Below are 26,372 nucleotides of genomic sequence, written 5' to 3' on the forward strand. Positions count from 1 at the left end.
ATTAAGACTTGTACAATGTACATCATCTATATACACATATATATTTTCATATAACATGTCAACGTGTATATACAACATGTAATGGTAAATACGTTCTTTTATATAACACAACATACTATGTGTAACAAAGGCAACATACTATGTGTAACAAAAAAATAGGAGGCTGAACTAAACATTTATCTTTCAACATTCAACAAATTATTTCGAATAACAAGAGCTTCTTTAATATACAAAGCTAGTTTAATTAATTCATTTTTATCATTTGATTTCAATAATCGTAGACATTTGTATACAGAAGGGTGCATGTAGTAACAACGTTTAAGATACTTCTTTCTAACATCGGAATAACATGGACATATGCATATAAAATGAAATTCATCTTCAATAGCATTAGTATTGCAAGTTAAACAATAACGTTCCTCTCTAGGTATTCGGTTTCTGGCATATCTACGTATGTACGTATTTAAACCAGTGATTCACAATTCGTATACATTTATTTACATACAGAGGCTATATTCTTAATACACAATAAACACATGCATTGTATGTTTTGGGTTGTACCTTTACCAATATAGCATAACTTGAGATATATTTATTTATATTAGGAATTTCCCATGATTTCACAGGCATTATTCAAAACTGGTATAACAAAAGCTCAAAACAATTGATTAAGGTCGTTCTCTTTGCATTTGAATAATATAACATTCATAATTTGAAGGGCTTTTACTTTTAAATGATCTCATTGAGAGTGATCGCCAAATACTAATCTAACGATGCGATCGACTGAGCGGAAACACTTTCACGCCCAAATAACACGTGACATTACAACACAAAAACAATAGCGTTCAATTTTTGCTATCTACAGATAATGGAGAAAATAGCTCGCCCTGCGGTCTCGCTGCGAGAACCATATTATGTTGATTAAAATGACTTATTTCTAAGTATGTCGTTAAACATCGCTTTGTTTTTCAACTGACGGTCTGTTAAATCCAATTAATGTTTTGCAAGGGGGCTTGATTGTTGGGGTCGGTTGTTGGCGGACATTTGTTAGATACTGAAGAATTATTTGTGCTTTTCCTCTGACATTTCAGAAAAGTAAAAAAGTCCCTTTTCACGGTCACATGACCAATTGACTGTTGCTAAACAGTTTTTTAATCAGTTTTACTCCAACGTAGAAAATTAAATACCCCTGATTACCATACTATATTCATACCTGTTACAGAGAACAAGAAAAACAATTACATTTCAAAATTCAATTCTTTTGAAAGAACTTTGGGGAAATTTAATTAATGTTTTAATCCATTCCTTATTATAATGGTGAAAGAAATTAAACTAATCATACTTCTTGCTCACTGATATTGACACTGTAGACTTTTGTTTACAAACCTGATGACAAAGACAGATATAAACTTTCTCTCAAAGACTCATTCACGTGTCCATCTTAAACAGATTCACTTAACCAGCTGCACAAGTTTCTCTACAATACCTCAATGTATGTAAACAGTTTCTTAATATCATCAAAATGAGTAACAAGTGTCCGACTGAATCCATCTCGAACGATATTATACAACATCGAAAAAAAATGTTGATTAAATCTAGGGAAACAAAAACATATAGATTCAAAAAATAATCTTCAGATTATCTTCCTTAAATTATTCAATAATGCCGGGAATACAAAATGCAAAAATACATCTCCTGTTTTTTACATTATTATAGTTACTCTCTGAGAGAGAGAGAGAGAGAGAGAGAGAGAGAGAGAGAGGGGGGAGAGGGAGGGAGAGAGAGAGAGAGAGAGAGAGAGAGAGAGAGAGAGAGAGATAGAGAGAGAGAGAGAGAGAGAGAGAGAGCAAGCAAATTCCCGTCTGGACAAGTATCGACTTTCATGAGGGAACGTCTAAAGCAAACTTCGAGTTTGCGTATCTCTCAATACATACTGAAGTTTGCGGAAAAGCTAGTCCTAAATTCGCGTATTATGATTCATAATAATGCAAATTAGCCTGTTACCGACGGGTTCCAAAATCTGAAGTAAACTACTGATATTTTGGCATTATTCGCTAATGCAAACTAGTCCATTTGAAAAACACAGTATCTCTGAACAACCATTTCTATTGTCTCAAATGAAATGCCACTACACAACAATGCAAAATGCACTACAGTCATGTATGCACACTTCCGCCTGCCTCCGTTGACTACCACATTCAAAACACTGAATAATACTAAACTCAGTTAAACCTCATGCACGTCAATAACAACCTAATATTCAGAGCTTTTTAAAAGACCAAATAGGAATTAAAATACTGTTTTGTTTTCGATACCTTAGGTAAATATTTCTACAACAGTTCATGAAAACTGAAAATAACCGAATTGATCAGTGCAATATTTAATGACCCTCTGTCAATCTTCAAATTGAGAGCGCTTCTGTTCTGAAGAAGGTTGACTTGTCGATTCAGTTAAAGGTGATATCTCACAATGTTTTAGATCGAGATTAACTGTAGTCGATGCACTTTTTGGTTTTAATCTAGAAGTCGATCATAAGTGGTCTGCATCGGGCATGTGTAAGAAAAGAAGATGTGTGCTCGGCAGGTTCAAGGTTGATTTCATGGTCGTGATAGAAGCATGTGCATCAGATAGTAACGTTTTCACAAGTTATGATAGCTCGGGCATTTACTTATTATGAAAACGAACTACTAAACATCGTCTAAGTCATTTGAAAGATCTTTACTTAGATACATGTAATAAGTTTTATGAGGGTTTTACATATTTAAGGCGAATGATGGCTATTTTTGTTAATTGTTTTCATCGGACCTGATTTGAACGGCTTGCCTTTATTCATGGAACCATAGTTCTTTTGATGTAAAATTGGTCGGCAGAGTAAAAATAGAAACGTTTATTGGTTAACATGGTTTTAAAGATGGTTGACGATAAACAAATGTTTAGTAGACTTACGTCTAGTGTGAGTACTAGGGTGATTTGCAAATCAGCGAACAAATAAACGAAAATATTTGATGAACAATCGCTTAGCAATTCGTTTGAAGTACAGTAAACTGGTTAAGTCGGAAGAAAAAGTGAAACATATCAAGAAGAAGCACAATATCCAACATTTATAAGATCCACATCTAGCCACTAAAATATATACAATTAATTTATTGTGGCAGCTTGTAGTCTTATACTGTCCAGCACATAAGCATTGAATTATATACATATTTATAGATAAAATATATTAAATTAGAGATAAAAAACTGAATTGTTAGTATTTCAATTATACATGTAGGAGTGGCGATGTATATATGCTGGTTTTATTATTCAGATCATATTTGGAAAATCAATACCATATAGCTTAAAATACTACACTATTTAGTTTATTTTCTCATAAGTATTTTGATATTCAATTATAAATTTTAATTATTGGATACATGCTTTTTTAAATTCTTTAAAATAATATACCAATTATATGACTTGACCAAACAGACTAACACAAATGGCCTATTTGATGTAGAGGTTTATATTATGGAAGTTAGTAAACATTTGAAAATGATTCTTAATCATTGTCCTTACTGCAAGAAAAGTTCACAATGTCATGCTTAAATATAATTATTGTTGAATAATGTATTTAAAAGTGTTTCATGTTCTAGACCATCAATCTAATTTAGAAATATTTATTATTTGATGAAACTCAATTTTGTGTATTTTTAATCTTTATCTGCCATGCCAAATAAAGAGCACAAACTACCATAACTTCATTTGCGATGAAATTTTAACGTATCTGAATTGATTAGTTTAACAATTAACAATAAACAATCATATTGATTAAAAACATTTCAGCCGAAAATAGATGAGGGTATCTGTGTTCGATCATTAACCTTAGATGGGATATTTGTGTAAATGCACATTTAGCACAATGCCAACTGAAGTGTGCTGGTATTTTTTATATTAATTATAACATAAAGTTTTATTATTTAAACCCAAATTCGAAAGTATTATAGCTCATCGGGGTAAGCATTTGCTGGAACGTAATAGCAATGATACCGCTTACGTTTCAATACAAATGCAATAGCAATAACAGCAAGTAGCAATAAACCGCCAAAAACAACACCTAATATAATAGGTGTTTTAGATTTGGTTTCTCCAGCATCTTCTGTATTCCCGTTTGACGACGTCGATGATGGTAACGGCACTGTGTCTTCCATTAAAATATTGTCATTTTTAGATGTTCCATGAAATATCATTTTTATCCGTTCAATACGACACAATTCATCTGTAAAAAGGTTTTATATGGTTGAGTTTTGTTATCTCATTTTTAAATGTTTCTTTAACATACAATTTAATTATTTCTTTCAATACGTCGCAATATCTTGAAAATGACTTTACATCACAGAGTTTTGTTATCAATTAACATTAAACAATGTTGATGGTTTCTTGGTTAGTTAGTTATATATATATATATATATATATATATATTTATTATACCTCACGTGACCTGCCCATGTTCATTTATCATATACCCATCATGGGTAATTTCGTACTGTCACACACTGACAGTACCATTTTTACCGGTTGACATGATACTGTCACATACCACGCGCGTCTAAAAATAGGCATTTTTTCGTTTCCAAAGGTTGAGGTGGTAAGCGCTTATTAAAATGTGTTGTTAATCTGGTTACAACCGGTGTTTGCATTATTTCTAAACGACATTTGCAACAAAATGACAGCTAATGTAAACAAACAATATTTACAAAATAAATTGATTAAACTTGAAAGTTGTGTAATGGTAAAAATATTATATATGTATATAAATGAAACTGAATTCGGTATAATAAAATAAATATTGCATGGCTTCCAGTGTGACAGTGCATATTGTCAACATTCGGGTAAATACTGTTATTTCCCTCACGTTGACAATATGTACTGTCACACTGGAAGCCATGCAATATTTATATAATACCTTATGTTAACTTAGGTAATAACCAAGCTAACTTTATTTAAGCCCTAAACATGTCGCTTTGTCGCGTCATGTAACTATCTAAAATATTTTGCTCCATAAATTTACCAACTTACATGAATAAATTCCAAGCCCTTTGATTTTCACTGTCCAGAGTCCCTCCATTTCCTCTCCCCAAAAATGATTGGAAAGAAATTGTGCATCTACGGAAACCCCTTCATTTTTGCCTACATCGTTTTCATCTTTAGGTGGCTCACCTTCCTGTTCCATGAGAATGGATTCGGTGCCACAAGGTGAAATAACTGACAAAATGGTCTGAGTGTGTTTTGGATATACAAAGTTTAAGTTCACAATTACATGTTCTATTTTGTCGATGCAGTATGGTGATTGTTTGCAAGTGCGATTGGATGATGAAACTAACTCAAAACCTGTATCAGCTGGGGTCTGCCTAAAAACCTCGTCGGAAACAAAAAATGAACAATGTATAAATGACATGAAATAAAGTTAATGAAGAACGGCGAAAAAAACAAAACATATAACTCAATTACTTATTATAGGATTGAACAAGTTACATTGAATTTGTTTGCTAAATATCTTATCCATTTTTTACTTGTGCCCCGCCTTGGAGACCGGTATGAACACTTATGGGATTCAGACAAACATTACGTTTTGTCTAACCTAACCTTTTGTCAACATTTCTTAAGTCACAGGAGTGTTAGGCGCCAATTCTATATCAGTAGTGAAGGTATTTCCGGGCCAGTCAAAATGTATTTTTAGGGAATAATCGGATGTATAAAGTACCCTTTATGCTTCCTTCCCCTACTACAGTAGTGCAAAGATTGACAGGTGAATTATACTCACTGGAAACCAAACCAAACAGAGGTCAAATTCAAAAGTTGATGATTAAACTTCCATTTTTTTGCAAGATGAACCATTTTCAGCACTTGTACATAACCGAATCCATACACCTTATGAACTGTGAACGAAAAAATATAGAGATATAACTCAGCGCGGTAGACATAATAATAAGGCTATAGTTTCACACGTGTCAATTAACAAAATTTAACTGTTATAATTTTGCTAAAACAATATTTTTTAATGACTAAAACTATAATTTCAAAACTTCAGACTTCGGGCATCAGGCTTGATCGATAGCAGTCTCTAAAGTTTCATCCGTGATCGCCGATCGGTATACAACCATTCCACTTGGTTGGAGTTTACACTGTTGCATAGAAACTTTCACTGCTGCCTCGAATACGTTTTACCGACTTAACTGTTTTATTCGGTTTGTCTGCGACCATAAACGATTATTCTTAGACACGGATCGCAGAGCGTATTTTTTTGAGGAAAGCCAGCAGCCAATAGATAACTAATAACCTAACGGTGAACGTTCGGTTATCGAAAATTAGCCGAGCTATATGTTATAACCAATTACCAATGTCAAGCGATCGCCAGTCAGTATCAACTTCAATTCTAGTAGATTACACTTTGTAAGTAATAACATGTTATGAAGTAGCCTTCTCAAACAAGAAGTGTAACAGTGTTATACCCCTATGTTTATGTTCTCCCTTAAAAAGACAAGTGGTTATCGAAATTTTAAATAGTTTTTAATTTAAAATAGCCGTTCGAACATAAGCATCAATTCCCTATCGGCGAGTATCGGACGTAGTTCGTGTGATTAGATCGGCAACCGGCTGACATATCTACAAATATCCGTCGTAAGAGATATGGTTGTCGTTGGTTGCATCTTTTGCATTATAATAAGCCGGCAAACGGTCATACCATTTATTAGCCTTACAAATAAAACAGAAAATGTATTTATCATCATTTTAGACATGAAGAGATATGTATATTTTAGACAAACCAATACCAAATGGCTCTTACAATATTTTCCCGCACAATTCTTTGTAAAATTAGATGTCGCCGCTAGTCCGATGTTGCCTGCTGACTCCACGAGTAAATGCTTTATGTCACGAGAAGAAAGTGAAGGACTGAAATAATATCAACTCAATCGTTTTTTTTAAATAGAGACATAAATTGATGTATTTGTTCTGAAATATACCTTAACATAACAATATACTTTAAATAAAAAGTCTACAATTTATAAATTTACAAAGGTAAAAATACCACTGTGTGTTTTGTTTCAGTAATAAAACCTAGAGATCATGAATTTAGGGATGTTTACAGGAGGAAACATGTTTTGGAACCTCATTTATTCAATTTACCTCCCCCAGACGGATGTATGCCAAGTTGAAAATTGAACTAAACACCATTTAATAACCCCAATGGAATTATTTCTGGACTCCTCTTGAAACTAAATCATTGGTCCTGTCGATTTGCAATGATGCTGAACTTAATATTTTGTTTAAAATTAAGAATGGGGCGTTTACTTCGCCTGTAAAGCCAATGCAATCATTCCAGACAAAATAGCAGTTGCTGCAGAGGATCCTCCAAATTTGTTGTCACACAATCTAGATGTTTGTCGACGATAAGTGTGGGTCACTGTCAGCTATGAACAAAAGTAAAGGAGTGGCATGTATTTTCAAAATATCCATATTATAGACTACAAATATTGGCTTAAATTCACTCAGCGCGTTTTTAGTCAAGACTGATTTGTTGAATAACCAGTAAAGCTTAATATTCCATACCATTCCATTGTCAGTTCGTCTTCTTCCCTGTCCAAATGCTGACACAAGGGTAGCCGAATTAACAAAGCTTTTCCGAGGCATGGTTCCATTGATTCCAAAACAAGCGACACCAATAGTGTAAATATTGTTTGTAAGTCCGTTTCCAGGGGGGCCAGAAGGAAAAACGAAGATAGAACCAAGAGCTTGTCGACCCTACAAGGATAAACATCAGTACCTTTGAACAAGTATTTCAAATAACTATACACACTGTCGGTTTATAATACTAATGAAATGGCTGTATGCAGTTGTACATTTTACTTTTTCTGCTAAAGGCTGAGATTTTAACAGAGGAGAACAGAACAGAACAGAAAATTTATCTTGACTTAATCACAAAACAATTATCGTCACATTGCACAGACATAAAATATAAATTAGCGAAAACATACACACAATCAAACAATGCATACATTATTACATTATAATCAGCGAGTGTAAAATAAAGATAGGATCAACGGCACTATATTTATTCTTAAAGCCAAATTGAGCATCGGTGAAAATATCATACCCCTTAGTCCATTCATTAAGCCTCCCGTTTAAAATAACTGTTAATAATTTCGCAAAGCAATTGATCGACGTAATGCCCCTATCATTGTTGGGATCCGTATGATCTCCTACTTTATGTACGGGAATTATTTTACCGTTAGCACAGGACTTGGGAAATGCTTCCCTATCAAGAAAGGTATTGAAACATAAATGTAAGGTATTTATTGAAATCGGGACGCTGGCTTAAAACAACTAAAACGATACTCGTATTGTTATTTTACCAAGTTTACCAATCGCCTTCAATATAAAGTTTTCTTCTTCACTTATACATGTATCCAAACAGCCAAAGGTAGGTTAATTACTATCATTATTTCTGTCACAATCAGATATATCTGTAAAACTCAATATATGATATACCAATCGGTCATATATTTGTTACTTGTTAACTATTTACGTGCTGTTTTGTCATAAATAAGTCCATCAAAAGGATATACGATGATGGGACCCTCCTCACAAAAACTGTTTCGAACGATCACTGGTATTTCGAAGTAGTTATATAACTTATTTGGAATAACTTATGCTAAGTAAATACTAATATTATGATATTTGGTAGTACACCCATTCATATCTGTGATTATTTCATAATACCTTTTCAAACCCATCTGCAAACATACGTTCGGTAAATGAATGCAAAGTTTTAAAAGGTTCATCGAAGGTCCAACTGTTTGAGTATATGTGAACTTCTTGGTTTTTGAAACTTAGTGCTGCAGAATACAGTACACTTGTTATCTCCGGGTTGTTGGCAAAATAAAACTTCTTGACTCGACCTATTTTCAACGCTGAAGTAAAATGATACTTAAACATAATATTAAGGACCTATAAATGACTACATTGTATCCATATTCACTATAAATCCGAAATTGTTGGACGGGGAAAGGTACATATGTATCGGAATAGTTTGTTATAATAGTGTGCATCTATACCATATATTGCTAAACCAATACATATCGTTACTGACATTCAAAGAAGTCCACTAAACAGAATATAGTATAATGATAACTAAACAACACTGTTAGCAATATGTTCTTGTAGGTCAGTTAAATATACATAACTCATTTCAATTATGTGCCAGCTGACAGGCCTAGTTTAAACTCTAAGTGACCCACTCAAAATCCGTGTATAGTATACAAGTTTTGTGTATTGATCTTATTTTTATCGCCGTCTGCTGTCGATCAGATCTGAGATCTGAATGTCGTGCTGTGCAATTGAGGTGGTTTTATTATACAAATAAATAAATAATACTTATTGTTTGTTTGTGCTCTTTTTCTAATAATAATAAACTTATATTTACAATTCTTTTGAAAAAGAATTAGATGTTACATATATAAATATGATTTAACCATGATCATTCACAATTTGGATATTTTAGTGGTGATCATGTATTTAAAGTGGATTAAAACATTTATGACAGTTATTACTCATATTGTTTATTATTTAATTCCAAACGGTCAAATTTATAAATACATTGGCTATGCAAATGGATCTTTTTAAGAATTGTTAATGTATTAGTGAAACAATTATCTACTCGATTATATACAACTATATAATCTAATTCACAGCAATAATCAATGGATACACAGCAGGGAAATAGTATGGCAAACATTTGTTAAACTAGGCCTTTAACTGTAATTGTTTGTATTTAACCCATAAAAATCGTAGAGTTTGATGCCAGATTAAGCAGCAGTATCAGGCTTGGTTAGGGAATAAAAATAACAGTTTATTTAGCCCTTTGTTGCGGAACCCATTGTCACAAACTGATTTTTAAAAACAGGATTGAAACAAATTGATTAATCGACATCGAATAGTATTACTTTGAGGAATTGAGTGTATTCAACCTGATTATTTCATTCAACAGTCAGTTTTAGTTTAACACGTGGTTATTGGTTTGGTAACGCATCTGTTTGTACTTGGAATGCCAGATCAATGAAGAAATAAAATGTTTGTTGCATTAAATTCCTAATGGGTAACATACCTGCCAATGTTGCTTTAAATGCCACCCCAGCACCGCATAAACTGCAATCGTCGCTTTCTTTCATTCCAGCAATTATACCAGAACAGGCATTCCCATGGCTGTAACAAAGTTACACATACAATAACTCTTGTCTTAAAATGATTCAAGCAGGGTTTATATTTAAATTCTTGCTTACTGTGTTTGTCCCTATTGTTTTCACTGTAGTATAAAATAATGAGTGTAACCAATCTATTGCACCTCCTGATTGTGTTCATTAGTGTTTTGCACCGTCCTAGACATGATTAAATTTAATATTAATAACTACAGAAACAAGCATGGTAGTCTAAAGTTTAAACACACCGAAAATCATAGTTCTAGTTTGTCTCATATACATAAATACCAGATTGGTATCCTGTTTTTGGAAGACATTCTTCTATTGAGCATGTTCCTATCGTTCGTTTTCGAAAAAAAGTATGATGCAAGCATCGTATACAGCAAGTTCGTTCAAATCTTATAAACGAGTACTTACTTTGTCAGCCGTAAACTTTCCTGATAATCAGGAAATATTTCGGGTCTCGGGTCCGAGTTATTATCAACAAAGTTAAAAGACAAATGGGATGCCTGTGAATAAATAAAGTTGAAACATTGACTGTTATTTTGTCAAAATGAAGGATGCAGTGTTTTGGAATGGCTTTTTTTAAAATAATGTTTAAATAAATATGTTACACATGTAAAATAAACGTATCTGATTTCATGTTAACAATATGAAATGAATGTGACTAAAATTTACAATATTTTCACGGAGATTAGGACTATCTACGTCCACACCAACGTCTGTTACAGCAATTACGACATTTCGTCCGGTATAGCCTTGTGCCCATGATCGATCTATCTCTTGCGCCTCATCAAAGTAGGGAGGACACTGGCAAAATGTCTGCAACGGAACATATAGAAGCAGTGGTTAAACGTCTTTAAAATAATAGCATTATGCATGTTTTTCATAAAATATCTTAAATAGGATTTTTAATGAGTTTTACATTATGCAGAAATCAAAGTTTACCCTTAAGCGGATGGAAAATGATCATCCACATTGTCTGTACAATATAACTTGTGAAAAAACACTCGGCGCATGAAATAAAGATAGTAAATGTTAATAAAAGGTCTTCATTTTATCAAACTGTACGTGTAAAAACATTATAATCATTTGCACATAACGAGATTGTTTCATTATACAATAAAAAGAATAAACATATAATCAATAATACGCTTCCACTGCTAAAAGATATAAAAATAAAATAAAGCTTTTTGCACAAATTTCTCACTTGATAGCTATAACTTACATCTAGAAGTATATGTACTAAACTAAATAAAGTTTTGATTTAATACTCTCATATATTTCTTGTCTATAGTGAGTTATTTAGTTCATGTTTTATTCATACTGATATATGTAGATAGATATTTGGTTTTTATATATATTTACTTTTTGAATAATGCAAGAAATTGTAATACTACAATGTTTCTATATAAGTACTACCACATAGTAATATTATTCACATGAATGTAATATTAATTAAAGATACCAATAAATCTGACGCACAATAATTAACTAAGAGTTAAAGGTTAATATTTTTAGTTCTGTTTTAAGCAGCATATGCTATATAATTAGAACCCGTATCAATGTTAATCATACCTCTACAATTAGACAGTTATTACCTGATCATTTCTATGCACCATGAATGTATGTGTTATAATCATATTTTATTGCCATGTAGAATAAAATTGCATTCCTTTTTTGTAATACGAACAAACACTACCATGTATCAATCACTTAAAACACTTTTACGAAATTATAATAGAATTATCTGCATAATATATGTTAACTGTCTTATCTTGATGTTTACATGTTACAAGTTTGTATCCATGCTATCAATTCTCATGAAACTGGACTTGTTATATCCTTATGTTTAATAAAACAGTTTGTATTTTGTCCACTTATTGCTTATTTCAAATTGATGATCATACTGGAATATAGTGACCCTTTTTCAAACTTAATCCTTGAAACCTTTTATTTCATATTTAAAATCCGTATTCTACAAAGTTCATTGGCTAGTTACTTAAGTGCAATTTGGGAACCATTTTTTCATTCCTTCCTTATGAAAATAAACGTTTTTTTCTACAACACTCCACACATGTACACAGAAAGTTACATGGCAATGTTGAAATAAAGGTTTTTCTCCTATAAATGTATTTGAAATATGTACTAGTACCCTGACAAACTTCTTAACCTATTATTTAAGGTAGAAAATTTAGTGTGTACACATAACATGCATGTTAAAATGTTGTAACAACTGCCACATATTCATTATCTTTAACATCTAGTTTACCGAGATGCTGAATCATTAAGTTCCAGATACCTATCAGGTGCGTATGCGGCTGAATCCACATGATTCAAACCAAAACAAATCTTAAAAAATCGGCCAAAGGTGCAGTATGCATACTTCACTACATGATCCTAAAACTGTCAAATTTCCAGTACTAAATAAAACACATCAGAACGCTTCGAATGCACCATATTGCACCATGGTTTTCATTTTTTCAGAGGGGATATGCCAACCCTTGCATAAATATGAATCCACATGAATAGATGGCTAGTTACGCCCCTGCCTACCTTATTAAGTTTGCTTCAAATCTGTCTATGCTGCTGGCATTATATGCATGTTTAAACAAACAAACATGTATACACCTACGTTCATTAAAACAGCCGCATCTACACAAAGTCATATTGTAGGAATGTCTCGACAATTGTTGCATACATTGTAAATCCACAACGCAATCTTTAGATGCATTGCTAACTTTGGAGCTTATCAGGCTAACAGCGATCTCTATCGATTTCTTCTCTCAGTGCAAAAGTAGCGTAGACATAAGCTAGTTTAGCAATTTATGTTTAAACCTCCCATCCATGGATTTTAGGAAAAGAGGATAATTAAAGATAAATTCCTTTTTGCATCACTTTTCAATAACAATTCTACCTTGTTTTCTATTTCTGAAGTAAACATCCAATTCCATTTATAACATTAAAAGTTTATTTCCGCATCAAGTAACAGCGATAAACTCGGGACGGAAGGAAAACGTGCACAACTGAAGACACATTAAAGGCCCATTCTCTTAAAATGAACACAATATGTGGGTATACTTGTTCTTTTCGCCGCTTCATTCCAGAGTCGCTTGTATTCTATGGCTATTGAATAAGGTACATTTCGAGTAGGTTTGTTAAAACCACCAGTAAATTTACATTTTATTGACCGTTCCAAGGCGGTACCTCACAATCCTTGATAAATACACCTAGTTTGTTTTTTAAGGGCTCAGCAGCCAAATTTTTACACAATAAACTCCGTTTAAATGGCACATGGTAAACGCCCAAGACATAGAACACAACAACAACAAAATTACAAACAAGAGACATGGAACAACAGCACAAACAACACAGTGCATATTATACTAAATATAAAACTAGGTATGTTTACGTGCACAAACCTAACTCTTATCCCAACAATCCTGAATTAGGAAAAAAAACGTAAAAGGTAAATATTATCAAAGTATGCATAAGCTTGAGAAAACTGAATAATATAACAAATAATAATAAACTAATAAGTAAACTCCAAGTACATCAATGATTAGAGATTCCAATTCTATCTGCAGTCAAGTTTTAATTTAATCCTAGAAATATATTTATGAGGAGTTTGTCTCACAGTATTGTTTAATTATGTACTATAATGATATTGTTCCTATCATTTTCATACATGATCATCTGTAAAATACTTAAACATAACCTTCCTAAGAAAACATGTATTAGGATGTACTGTCCGACACAGAAGATGTGTTAATGTACACTCTCTAGAGAAAACAACATGAAACGATCTATGTCTTTGGCGTTCACCCAGTGCCATTAAACCGTTTATGTTTAAACTTTTGGCTACTGAGCTTGATTCTGTAGTTTTTCACATAATTACTGGTCTAATTGACGCAGTACAACCACCTGCTGTTCTGTCATCTACACACGATACGTAGTAATCTGTTGAATTTCAATAGAAATCTGCTCATAGAGGAATTTTAACCAAATAGTTCGGGACGTACGGACAGACAGACGGACAAGAGCAGCTCTCACAAAAGTAGGGGGTGGATAAATATACGTGTTCTTTTTATTTTACATAAACTTTTCAAACAATCAAATGTACATGTATCTAAACTTACTGGTTGGCGTGTATCTGGGCTGTCATTTTCTTCAGCAGCAGTAGCACCAACATCGATTCCAGCAGCAGAATATATGTTTGAATCCTGATAAATAGTTTTCACCTAAAACAATAAAATATGAATCTTGAGGTCATTTAAGGTATAAGAGGGAAAATGCGTACCATCTTCAAATCTTTAACAAACAAAAAAGGTTACATATTTTTATTTGTAACCAAAGCATGTGTTGTCGTTGTAAAAAAATATCATTAGAGTCAAATGAGTTATACAATTCAAGACTATGGAAATGGTTAGGGTTTGAAAAATACCCCAATTTTTCCCACTTTCTTTTCGTCTTTAAAAGATAATTTATTTTTAGTTTGTGTGATCAATTGATAATATTAAAAACAGTATATTCCTTCATTAAGAATACTATTCAGGGTAAAGTTTTAAGGTAATTTTTAAAAGGCCAACGTTTCAGCGTTGTAGGTGGTCGCAGCAATGACCAATTTATACTGACCCTTGTTATAGCAAATAGACAAAAAATCTTTTTTTTTAGTTTTGTATTTTACATTGCAACGAACATGACCTTGACCTTGGCATTAAGGATATTATAAAATACATACATGTCATGCATTTAGATATACGTTTCATACAGAGTATTAGATAATCGTCTTACAATTATATAATTATAAACGTCTCTATAATTATATATGTCAAGTTACTTTACAATACAGTGTTTTAAAGATTTAATTATAACATCTAGGTTTTATCCAAATGATTGCTACCCAAAGCAATAGCTAAAACAATGCTGCTTTTAAGAGGTTTTGATATAAGACTATCTACCTCTAAAGAATATTGATGTGTTTATATGACGAGATTTAGTCCTCGTAACAAATATACCCCAAGTTTACATGACACCCACATGTATTTCATTTCATACAAACGAAGCAATCCACTTGCCGCCAGAGTGATTTAAAATTGGAAGGGTAATACAGTAAATAATTGATAATAAAACAAAATGAATTAAGGAATAGTTTTAAATAAACATTTTTTTGTAAACTTTCTTTGAAGACTGTTTCTGCTTATAACTGTACTGTTCGAAATACCATATTTTATGTCTGATTAAACTGTTTTGTTTATTATTCTACATTTTCGGTTATTTTTGTGACTCATATGCTATCAAAATGGAAGGCTAAACTTTCAAATACGTTTAATTAATAACTATCACACTTCTACATCAGCTGAAATTTATGTATTTATCAACTTTAAACATGTTTTTGATTTGACTTACTTGAACTGAAACAAAATGAATACGTGCAGTTTAAATGTTTACTGACAGTAAAGCATTCTGATTATGTTTTAAAAGAGACAGATATCTTTATTATTTTCCTTATTGCTGTTACATAATAGCGCAAGGTAATATAAGAGTGTAAGGATGGTATAAAATACGGACACTGATATCACACGTCAGTAATATTAGCTTCTTCATAATGTATACTGTTCCTTTCAACTCAATGGTATTGTATTAAATTAGTTTGATATCAAATACAGATACTGATAGAATACGTAAATAGTTGGTCATATGAGCTTCATCATTATGTCTAATGTTATTTCAACATAAACTTTTGGCATTTATAAATTATTCAATTTCTAAATTACCATATAAACGCATCCAACAATCACCCCAGGTGCAAATTTGCTCACGTGGTATAAAAAAGTAACATATACTTAAATGAAACGATGAAAATGTTTTACAATATACTTTATATTAACATACCAGACTTAAAGGGACTGTGTCACAGATTGGCACCAAAATTATTATTTTTTGTAACGAATCTCAGGACAATTATCTAATAGAATGTGTTACGCTTTGATAACATAATTGTAAAAGAAAGTACCAAATTGTAAAAAAAAAAAAAAATGTGTCGGAGACCGGGTTCGAACCCGCGTCGCCAAAATTGAAGGCCAGCGTCTAACTCACTGAGCTACAAAGGCTTATGCTAATCGGGTGACATAATTAAGCTATACACCTACCTCGGTAATATCACGTGAAAACACCGACTAGCCAATCACGCATAAGGAATGAATTCTACGTGGTAGACATACCCAGTAATCTTTTTAATGGAAAAATACAAAATAACTGCTAAACTTAAATAAATTGTAAACTATGTGGTACTTCAGTTAGTAAGTTTCAATGCATTGTACACATCGATGCCAAGTTTATGTCAGTTTTCGACAATTTTCTTTTTATTCGCTATTTTATCATACGTGAGACAGCCCCTTTAATATTTTAAACTCAGTGTGAAAATCATTAAATGTCAATATGTAATTACGGCCAAAATCGACAGCGTTATAACATATTTCTTAATTTTATAATTGTTTAGCACATCCAGTGCTAAACAATCTATGTTTACAATAAATAGCTTCATATAAGCCCATCAAGCAGGAAGTATCATACTTAAATTCAATCCAGTGTTTTTTCCAACCGGATGTATTTTTTCTAGTATTAAACAACCCAGGTCTAATAAGTATTTAGAAGTTCAAAACATCAGGCAGGTCAACTCATTGTCAACGAGCCCCAGGCGGGATCGACAAAATACAAACCACAGCTCATTCTACCACTGACATCTTTTCTACAATCAATCTAAATCTGCCGTACACTAACCATAAACTGACTGTTCACAAAGCCACTGTATTGTCCCAACCATACAATAAAGCGGCTTTTTTAAGTTTTATGAAGTTTCCAATAAACAATGTAATTGCTATACTAGATATCAATTACATTAAAAAAGAATCTCAATCCAATAATCAAGATTCAGCTGCATTAAAGTTTATATAATGTCAAACATGCCACAAGAGTGCTCCTTTACATCAAGACACAATTACAGCTACAGTTAAGTCCATCATATGTCGAGCAAACACCAAAGCAGCCTAGCAATAACAATTGATAATTAAAGAAAGCTTTTTCACAAACCAATCCTGATTGTTGATCTAGTGCCCAGTATGCCTAATCACGGCCAAATAAACTAACGTGCTTCTCAGAGAAGTATTTCAGTTCTAATTGCCAAATAATTTACATTTCGCCAACCATAAACTCTATTCAATACCACACAAACCATTATTAGCTTTGAAACTAATATTTATATGAAAAGGCTACAGAAACAAGCTCAGTAGCCAAAAGTTTCTAAGCCTAGTACTTAATGACATGGTGGTCATATTGGAGATATCCTCAGAGTATTCTTACCCTAAAAACACTAGTTGTAATTCTAACTATGTTAACGCTTCCAAAATAAGTCAGCTGTTGTAAATGACTATTCAATATTCAATAACCATTTACACCATCCCATATTATATACCATAAACATTTGCATTAACATCAAATACTAAAAACTATACAGGAAATAGTTAATTTTGAGGTCATTTTGTACTTTGTCCCTGAAATGACCTCTATCTTGAGGTAGGCATTGGTGTTTTCTAAACTAAAGAACATTCGAAACGTGCATAGTATGCATTGAATTTTCCAATTCAGTTAAATTTGTGCCATATATTGAGATTAACAATACTCAATTAGGATATTATGACGGCCATCTTGAACACCGTTTTGGTTGTTTGGTCCTCATTATTTATAGGATACACGAAATTAAGTTCAAAAACGTTTTAACAACAACCTTTTAGAAACACAATATATGGATGTTAATTTTCCATTATTTTTATTATTATATTATTTATTATATATCAACAGTTAAAAATAAACGGTTTTTTGTCTTTAAGATCGTTTATTAAATCATATTCAAGAAAATGATCTTTGAAGAATATTTATAAAACATATACTTTATCTAAATATTGTTAAGGTGGTTACAATAAAGCATTTAGTTGGGCAGATTGACTCAATGAATGACTTGGATTTTATTTAAACGGTGGATTTAACGGCAATACTTTGAAGAGTAATTGCCATCTAGGTTTTGAAGATGAATTCCTCATATAAAAAATGAGGTTGAATATAGCTTCCTTACATAACTAAACTTCCAGTCCTTTGATTTTAAACAAAAATCAGATTCAGGTAATCTTTAAACCGTCTTTGTCTGGCTAAGAACGTTCCGGCATGTGACGTCACTTTCTTCAAATATTTTACATAGGTCATCATTTGGAAGAAAAGTTTAGTTAATTAAAGTCGTTTTTATTTTAATAATGTTTTCTTTATTTGTTCCCAGTTTTAGTACAATGATGCTTTCATAATGAAACTTTATGATCAAATAGTCTTAAACCCTTTATTTTCTAAGGCAGACTGTGCGTGATGGAAGAATTAAAGACGAATTGGATCCGCTTTAGATGGAACCAAACACAAATTGGATGTACAGAATGTTTTTAATAATATCAAACTTCATTCGACCATATTTGGAGTAAATATATCCTGTTTTAGTGTTAATAGTTCTTTAAAACCTGCTTGCAAACAAACTATAAAAAACATATGACTTGCAAAAGCTCGAACCAAAGTAAATGGTCCTGTATTGAGATTTATTCCAATTTGTTGACTTATATGACATGCCAGTATCAAAAATAAGGAGATTTCAGTCAGGCGTATCGGCGATGACGGACGTGTTATTTCTAGTGTTAGTTAAAATCTTCAATTATGATGTTTTAAAGTAAATTTGTGTCATAGAAATGGAGATAAAGGATAGTTCAGTGTTTGTGATGTACAGTTCTTAAATATTGTGGTAGGAAATTAACGCATTTGGATGACTTTGATGAATATTTCTAGCGAGGTATTGTATTTTGAAATTTCGTCTCTACACTGCTGAACATTAAAAGTCAATCTCGGTAAATTTTTGAAAATTTGTGAAATTATGTAAAAATGGATAAATCATCTCAAACAACTTCAACGCCTATAGCCCCAGTGGGCAATAAGCGCGATCTTTCTCTCACCCCATCTGATGAGTACTTGGCTGCTGAAAGCAAAAAAGCTAGACCTGATGACCCGATTGAATTGTCTTCAATTACCGAAAGGCATCCTGATACTGCATGTGTAACAAACGTACAGTTGTCGAAAGACGATGTTACGGCGATATCGCTACAACTAAAGTCACTATTCACTGTTGAGATTCAAAGCTCTATCAACAATGCTGTCGATGCACTGATCCCTAAAGTTATCGAGGGAATAAATTTGAGATTATCAGACGAGATTGAATCGCTGAAGACTGAAAATGCTCATCTTAAAGCTCGCATCAGTGTTCTTGAAATATCTGAAGATCGCCTAGAACACCTCGAACAATACAGTAGACGTAATAGCCTACGAATCTCTGGTGTTCATGAGCTGGAAGGCGAAAGTACAGACGATATCGTTACTAAACTTGTGTCTGACTTGGGAAGTACAGAATCGCTAGATGAAATCGACCGTTCCCATCGTGCCGTCCACGGCGCAATGACCCGGCCAAGCCTCGTGATATCATTGTAAAATTTACGTCGTTCCGTGCGAGACAGAAACTGTACTCAGTACGTTCACAGGCCAAGCATTGCCCAAATCTTAAGAAGGTGTTTGTAAATGGAGACCTTTGCAAGGCGCGGAGTGACGTTTTCTACCTTGCCCGATCTTTAGTGCGAAAGGGCAATATAAACAGTGCCTGGACCTCTGATGGAGTCATCTTGATCAGAGATAATGACATGCACCTGCACAGGGTTACAAAGGCACGCGAACTTGACAATTTCCAGTCGGTAACAGTACCACGGACATCGCCGACTTCTCAGAGGTCATACGCATATGTGCTTAATAGCAATGTCCAGTAAACTTTCGTGTCACGCAATCTTTGTTGATCAGTGTAGATTACTCTCACCTAAAACTGTATCGATATTTTAATCTATTACCTAGGAATTAAAGCTATTTATCCTTGTCCTTTATTAATACCACACCTGTGTTTATTCACCATTTGCTGTATTTAATACCGCACTTAATCCCCCTATTGACTGAGCTATATAAAACTGACAATCACAGGTTATTATATTTTGTGATTGTTTGACTACCGCAATCTAGATCATAATGTTTCTTAAAAAGATTTTTCTTTTTTTAATTTGAATTAAGAAATAATTCTTGTGTTACCTATAGCTAAATGATAACTATTTGTTCTCTAATTATACTGATATTCAACTGGCCAATTGTTTGGCTTTTTGCAGGTTTTTCCTTTCTTGTACCTCTATTTCTGGTCCGAATCATAATTGTTCTCATAATAGAAAAGTCGGTATGCATATGATTAATTAAGTTGAAGTTAAGGCTACTTAATGGTTATAATGTACATTCATTGCTCGTGTAAAAGTTATTTCTTTTTTAAGTTAAAGTTTACACCAGTAATACTTAATATTTAATATAACGATAGCTGACTATATTATAATTCGTCTAAAAGTGTTTTGTCATCACTGCATACATTTGCATAATATTGATGCGTTAATACCAGTCATTGTTAAATTATTATTTTCATTGCTTGTATAATAATTACCAGTCTTAGAAGTTACCAAAAATACATATTAGTGCTGTTTAATATTTATTAAGATAATTGCATTACTTATTCGCTTAATCGAGTCGTGTACTCAACTGTATAGTTCAACGGACTACAGAAGATAATTATATTAGGCTATGCCTTTATCAATGTTAAATTTAGGCATATAATGCTTGGGTAATAGTTAACAAACTTTGAAGTTAAAATGGCTTTATTGGTAGTGTGTAATATGAACAATATTAACAATACCTGTCTGTATTTTAATTGGATCAATTGATTTTATGGATAGTTGCATAGTTCGACCGTAATTATTATTTAATAATAATGTACGAATATTTTGAAAAGGCAATTTATTACCTGATTGTATTACTTCATCACATATTGAAATTGATTTTATTGTAACCCTTCATTTCCATTTCCTACACTTTCTCTTTTGACATTGTTTTGAAAACAATCTCATGTTTCATATTCTAATCAAGATTTCTTCTTTCTTCTTTCTATTCTTAGTGTCCTCAAATGTGCATGCTATTCGCTTCATGAAAGTTTGTGGGTACATACCAGGGACAATTATTGTCGTCAATCGCAAGTTACCGGCGGTCATTTTGTTCTTGTTTCTTATACACTCTATTTCATGAAAACATCTTGTAATGTGACCCCGGCCGCTGGTTTGACACAATTAAACGTCAGGGGAAGTTGGAAAAACAGTATCATTTTTATATTTTCAATTCCAATCATGTGCAGTGTGTTAGCTGTGATTTCTCTTAAATCATACCATGCTCCGCACCCAATACCAATCACTGGTAAAAAAATCCGTTCCAACGCAATTAAACGCCGCTGTAATGGGTTATGGTTTGTGCTCGTCTTTTCAATATTTGCTTTAATTGGAGTTGAATGTTGGATTGTTGAGCTTATTTTATTATCTGGTGATATTCACCCCAATCCTGGCCCTGATTCAGTTTCACTATTATCAGAGTCAAGCTCAGAGTTACCCAAACTTCTCTTGTCACAACACCATGTTTCATTTATCCATTAAAATGTACAAAGCCTACAAAGCAAAGCAAAGCAAATTAGATATACTTTTCTCGGAACTGAGTGGATTTGATATAATAGCTTTTACTGAAACATGGCTTAATGACTCAATTTCCTGCGAAGATATATCCTTTAATGGTTATCACACGGTTGAGAGATGCGATAGACAAGGGGACAGTCATGGTGGTGTTTGTGTCTTCGTCAAAGATTCTATTCATTTCTCGCGTCGTCCTAATTTAGAGCTCCAATGTCTCGAATGCGTATGGGTCGAGATTACACTAAAGAACCGTAAAAGGTTATTATTTGGTACATTTTACAGACCCCCCAACTCCTCTGCCGCATTTTGCGATTCTATAGAGGATTCTGTGGGACTTGCCTTTGATACAGGAATAAGTGATATAATCATCACTGGTGACTTTAACTACAACACCAGCAATATAAGTTACTCTAGACGTGTTCAAACTTTATGTTCACTATATGGTCTATCGCAGGTGATAACAGAGCCAACTCACTTTACTGAAAGTACCTCATCAACACTAGCTCTGATTTTCATTGCTAACTCTAATAGCTTAATAACATCGGGTGTTGGAGATCCTTTTCTTCCATCAAACATTCGCTACCATTGCCCAATCTTTGGCATTCTTAAGTTTGCAAAATGTAAGTCTTCCTCTTTCTCGAGAGAAGTATGGTATTACGATAGGGGTAATTATGATGAGTTGCGTGATCTTCTCGAGGGAACTGATTGGGACTCTCTTTCTAATTTGAATATCAATATATACGCTGACAATATTACCAATGCCATTTTGACTAACGCAAAAAGATGTATCCCGACTAAAACAGTCGTTATTCGACCAGATGACGTACCCTGGATGACTTTACATGTAACAAATCTTATTCGCAAACGTAAACGTTACTATAGTAAGGCTAAAAATACAAACTCAACCCAACTATGGGGTAAATTTCGTACACTTCGGAACGAAACAACTTTGGCTATTCGTGACCCAAAAGAAACATATTATTTTAATCTCTCAGAAAATATTTACTCAGGGTCTTCTCAGTCTAAAGGGTGGTGGACAGTTTTGAAGTCGTTTGTTAATCCTGAACCAAGGCCAAACATTAATGCAATCCAAGATCCCTCTGATGGCGAACTCTGCCTAGATGACGCTAGTAAAGCTGAAATTCTCAATACCCACTTTAAAAATCAATCTTTATTAGATGATACCGGCCACATTGTTCCGCCAGCTAGTATTCATAACAGTAACCAGAATATTGACAATATCACAGTGCTACCAAATGAGATAACTGACATTATATCATCATTGCCTGTTAATAAAGCTTCAGGACCAGATGGCATAAGCAATCGAATCCTAAAAGAATGTTCTCACTCGTTAGCTCGCCCGTTGTGCTCCCTATTTAATATGTCTCTCTCAATCGGTAGATTTCCAAAACCATGGTAAGATGCTAATGTGTGTGCAGTTTTCAAAAAGGGTGATTCCATTCTTCCTGTTAACTATCGTCCTATCTCCCTACTTAATACAATGGAAACGGTGTTTGAAAGGGCAATATATAAACACTTCTTTAACCACCTTCGTGACTTTTTTACCCCATTCCAGTCAGGCTTTCGGCCAGGCGATTCTAATGTTAATCAGCTTGCATACCTTTACAACACATTTTGTAAGGCATTAGATGATGGCCTAGAGGTTAGAGCAGTATTCTTTGATATCAGTAAGGCATTTGATAAAGTTTAGCACAAGGGCTTGATTGTGAAGCTACAAGAAACTGGTGTCGACGGCAATTTACTTTCGTGGTTTAGTGACTATCTTAGCAAACGTAGGCAACGTGTAGTTCTACCTGGCTCCATATCTAGTTGGGTCTTTCTTAAGGCTGGTGTACCCCAAGGTTCTATTCTAGGTCCCCTCTTATTTCTGATATTTATAAATGACATTGTTGTCAACATTGGAAGTAATGTAAGGCTATTTGCAGACGATACTAGTCTTTATATTTTCGTTGACGAGCCCTTAAGGGCCACTGAAATAATCCAGAAAGATACTGATAGCATTAGTACGTGGGCTGATAAATGGCTAGTCACATTTAATCCTGCAAAAACTAAGTCAATCCTGTTCTCCAGAAAAGGCCTACCGCGTAATTATCCAGATTTGTCTATGTATGGTCAACAAATCTCAGAAATAAATTCGCACAAACATCTTGGTTTGGTTCTTTCCAGTGACTGTACATGGCATGAACACTTTGAGTACATCAGAAGTAAAGCCCTTAAAAGAATATGCATCATGCGAAGGCTTAAGTTCCGTCTGGACAGAAAATGTCTAGAAACTATTTATTTTTCGTACATCCGTCCGATTCTTGAATATGCGGATATTGTCTGGGATAATTGTACGGACTACGAAAAAAACGAACTGCAAAAGATACAAAATGAAGCCGGTAGAATAGTTTGTGGGTCAACTAAGTTAATTTCGATTGATGTTCTCCATACGGAGCTATGTTGGCCTACTCTATCAGATAGACGCATTAATCACAAACTATGTCTCTTCTATCAAATGAAAAACGGCCTTGCCCCAGAATATCTATCATCCCTTGCACCTTTAAATGTCAGTACACAGAATTATCCACTACGGAATGCATCTAACACAAGAACGGTTATGTCACGCACAGATTCTTACTTTTCCTCATTCTTACCTTCAACTATACGTGCATGGAATGAACTTCCACAGAATATGCGGGATTGTCGTTCAATTGCATCCTTTAAATATGCACTTCGTAGTCGATTGCTAGTCTGCCCGCCTTACTATTATTACGGTAACCGCCGATTACAAGCACTTCACACTCGACTGAGTACTAGTTGCAGTGGTCTTAACTATCACCTTTATTGTAAAAATATTATCAGCTCTCCTCTTTGAGAGTGTGGTGAAGTTGAAAGTAGTACTCACTTTTTTATGCATTGTCCTTTATATACTCTCGACAAACTTTCTTTCGTGATATGTCAATAATCACAGAAATTAACATTGGTTTCATTCTCTATGGCAATCCAACCCTAAACAAAGAGAAGAACTTCAAAAAATTTGATACTGTTCATAAATTCATACAAGACTCGAAACGTTTCTGATCATTACCTGACTTACAGTGTTTCCCCAATATGGTATGTACCCAACTTCTTTTCTTCCTTCATATCTGTCCACACCCTACTTATATATATCCTTTATACTGTCACTTGTGCTTATTTTGTATCCATTATGTATCGTGTTTGAACTATTGAATCCATATCTAAAAAAAAAACTTATTCCTATTTTTTAGCATTAGAAACAACTTTTCTCGCATAAAAGATATATATCGTCTAATCGTCAATCATACGCATTTTTCTGGTAAATGAGTAATTTAATTCCCTTGGAGAAGAACTATGCTTTCGTTCCAATCCATTTCAATATTATAGACAACTTGTGTGTGTGTGTGTATTCTGTGTAGTTTGTTTGTATATGTTGAATAAAATATGTTTAAATCAAAAATAAGGAGCGTTCATGCACGGTTACAACGTAATCACCTACCTTACCGTCCATAATATGCTTAACGTTTTCATTTTCATCTGTGCTCCAAGACTTGTTTGTGGCAAACACATAGAAATCGTCAAATATCTGTAACATTATTTGGCAATTATGTATTTATAAATATTTTGTGTGTTGAAAATCTATTTGATTACTTTGAGAAGTTTTACTAGAAAGATCTTAATATTTAACGTTTTATGTTTTTTTGTTGTTGTTTTTTTCATTTTGGTTCAAGGTTGTCACGTTTAGCAGAAATAGATTCAGCTAAGAAATTAAATAATAGGTAAAGTTCTTCACCTTGAACAAAAACTCGTATCCCAAATTCTGTAATATATCTCTATAACTCATGTCTTCAAATTCTCCTTTGTCAAACTCTATTACCCTTCTCTCCAAATAGTTCAGGCAATGCATCCTCGGTGGAATAACACACAGAAAAATTATGTACAATACAATGTAATTATACACTTTTTTCATGTTTATTATGTAGTTCTTCATTTAAATATTCATAATTTGAATTGGACCTACAATTTATTCAATTTGTTTCTTATCAAGCAGAAACAAATATAATCTTCTATTTATCAAAGAATAGTTTTCCACATCCTTTGTTAATGCGGTCTACTGAATACTAATTTCTTTCCCTGCAATGATTTATCACAAGCTTATATTAAGCCTTAGCCCAAACCGTCAAACTCCAATTTCTCTTGTTCGGAAAGTACACTACGACAAAACTGCAAACCGAACTATATTTAACAATGATCACAACGCATATCCTCTACAAAGATATTATCTTAATTATACGAATCCAAGAAGTTAGAAAACAGACTATTCCATGTTCTTATTCTGTCGCATAAACCTACTTAGACCTATGTCTTTCTCTTATTTATTACCTTTTAACATTAAAATGAAGTCAATAGATAAACCCATTACATATTGTGGATACCTTAGGCTAAGTGT

At 33.3% G+C, this 26,372-nt stretch overlaps 1 protein-coding gene across 1 annotated transcript; it reads right to left on the reverse strand.

Annotated features, from left to right (window-relative positions):
• Positions 1–26,326, reverse strand: LOC128233917 (proprotein convertase subtilisin/kexin type 4-like). Its single transcript, XM_052947798.1, has 13 exons — positions 25,716–26,326; positions 25,422–25,508; positions 14,372–14,473; positions 10,911–11,054; positions 10,650–10,741; positions 10,142–10,239; positions 8,758–8,948; positions 7,588–7,779; positions 7,330–7,448; positions 6,824–6,930; positions 5,801–5,915; positions 5,056–5,387; positions 1–4,255 (listed from the first exon to the last, which is right to left on the reverse strand). Exons 1-13 carry the CDS (start codon positions 25,911–25,913, stop codon positions 3,978–3,980), a joined length of 2,055 nt encoding a protein of 684 aa, XP_052803758.1. The 5' UTR covers positions 25,914–26,326; the 3' UTR covers positions 1–3,977.
• Positions 26,327–26,372: the final 46 nt, after the last annotated feature.

The sequence above is a fragment of the Mya arenaria genome, chromosome 5 (assembly GCF_026914265.1).
Source record: "Mya arenaria isolate MELC-2E11 chromosome 5, ASM2691426v1".
Classification (NCBI taxonomy): domain Eukaryota; kingdom Metazoa; phylum Mollusca; class Bivalvia; order Myida; family Myidae; genus Mya; species Mya arenaria.

Bases quoted from the DNA above. Each gene is read 5' to 3' on its own strand.
- LOC128233917 (XM_052947798.1), bottom strand. From the start codon at position 25,913: ATGAAGAACTACATAATAAACATGAAAAAAGTGTATAATTACATTGTA. The intron at 6,931-7,329 runs GTAAACGCCCCA...ATATTATTTCAG, and splicing joins GCATTGGCTTTACAGGCGAA to TCCTTCACTTTCTTCTCGTG. The intron at 5,388-5,800 runs GTGAGTATAATT...CGAGGTTTTTAG, and splicing joins TCTGTTTGGTTTGGTTTCCA to GCAGACCCCAGCTGATACAG.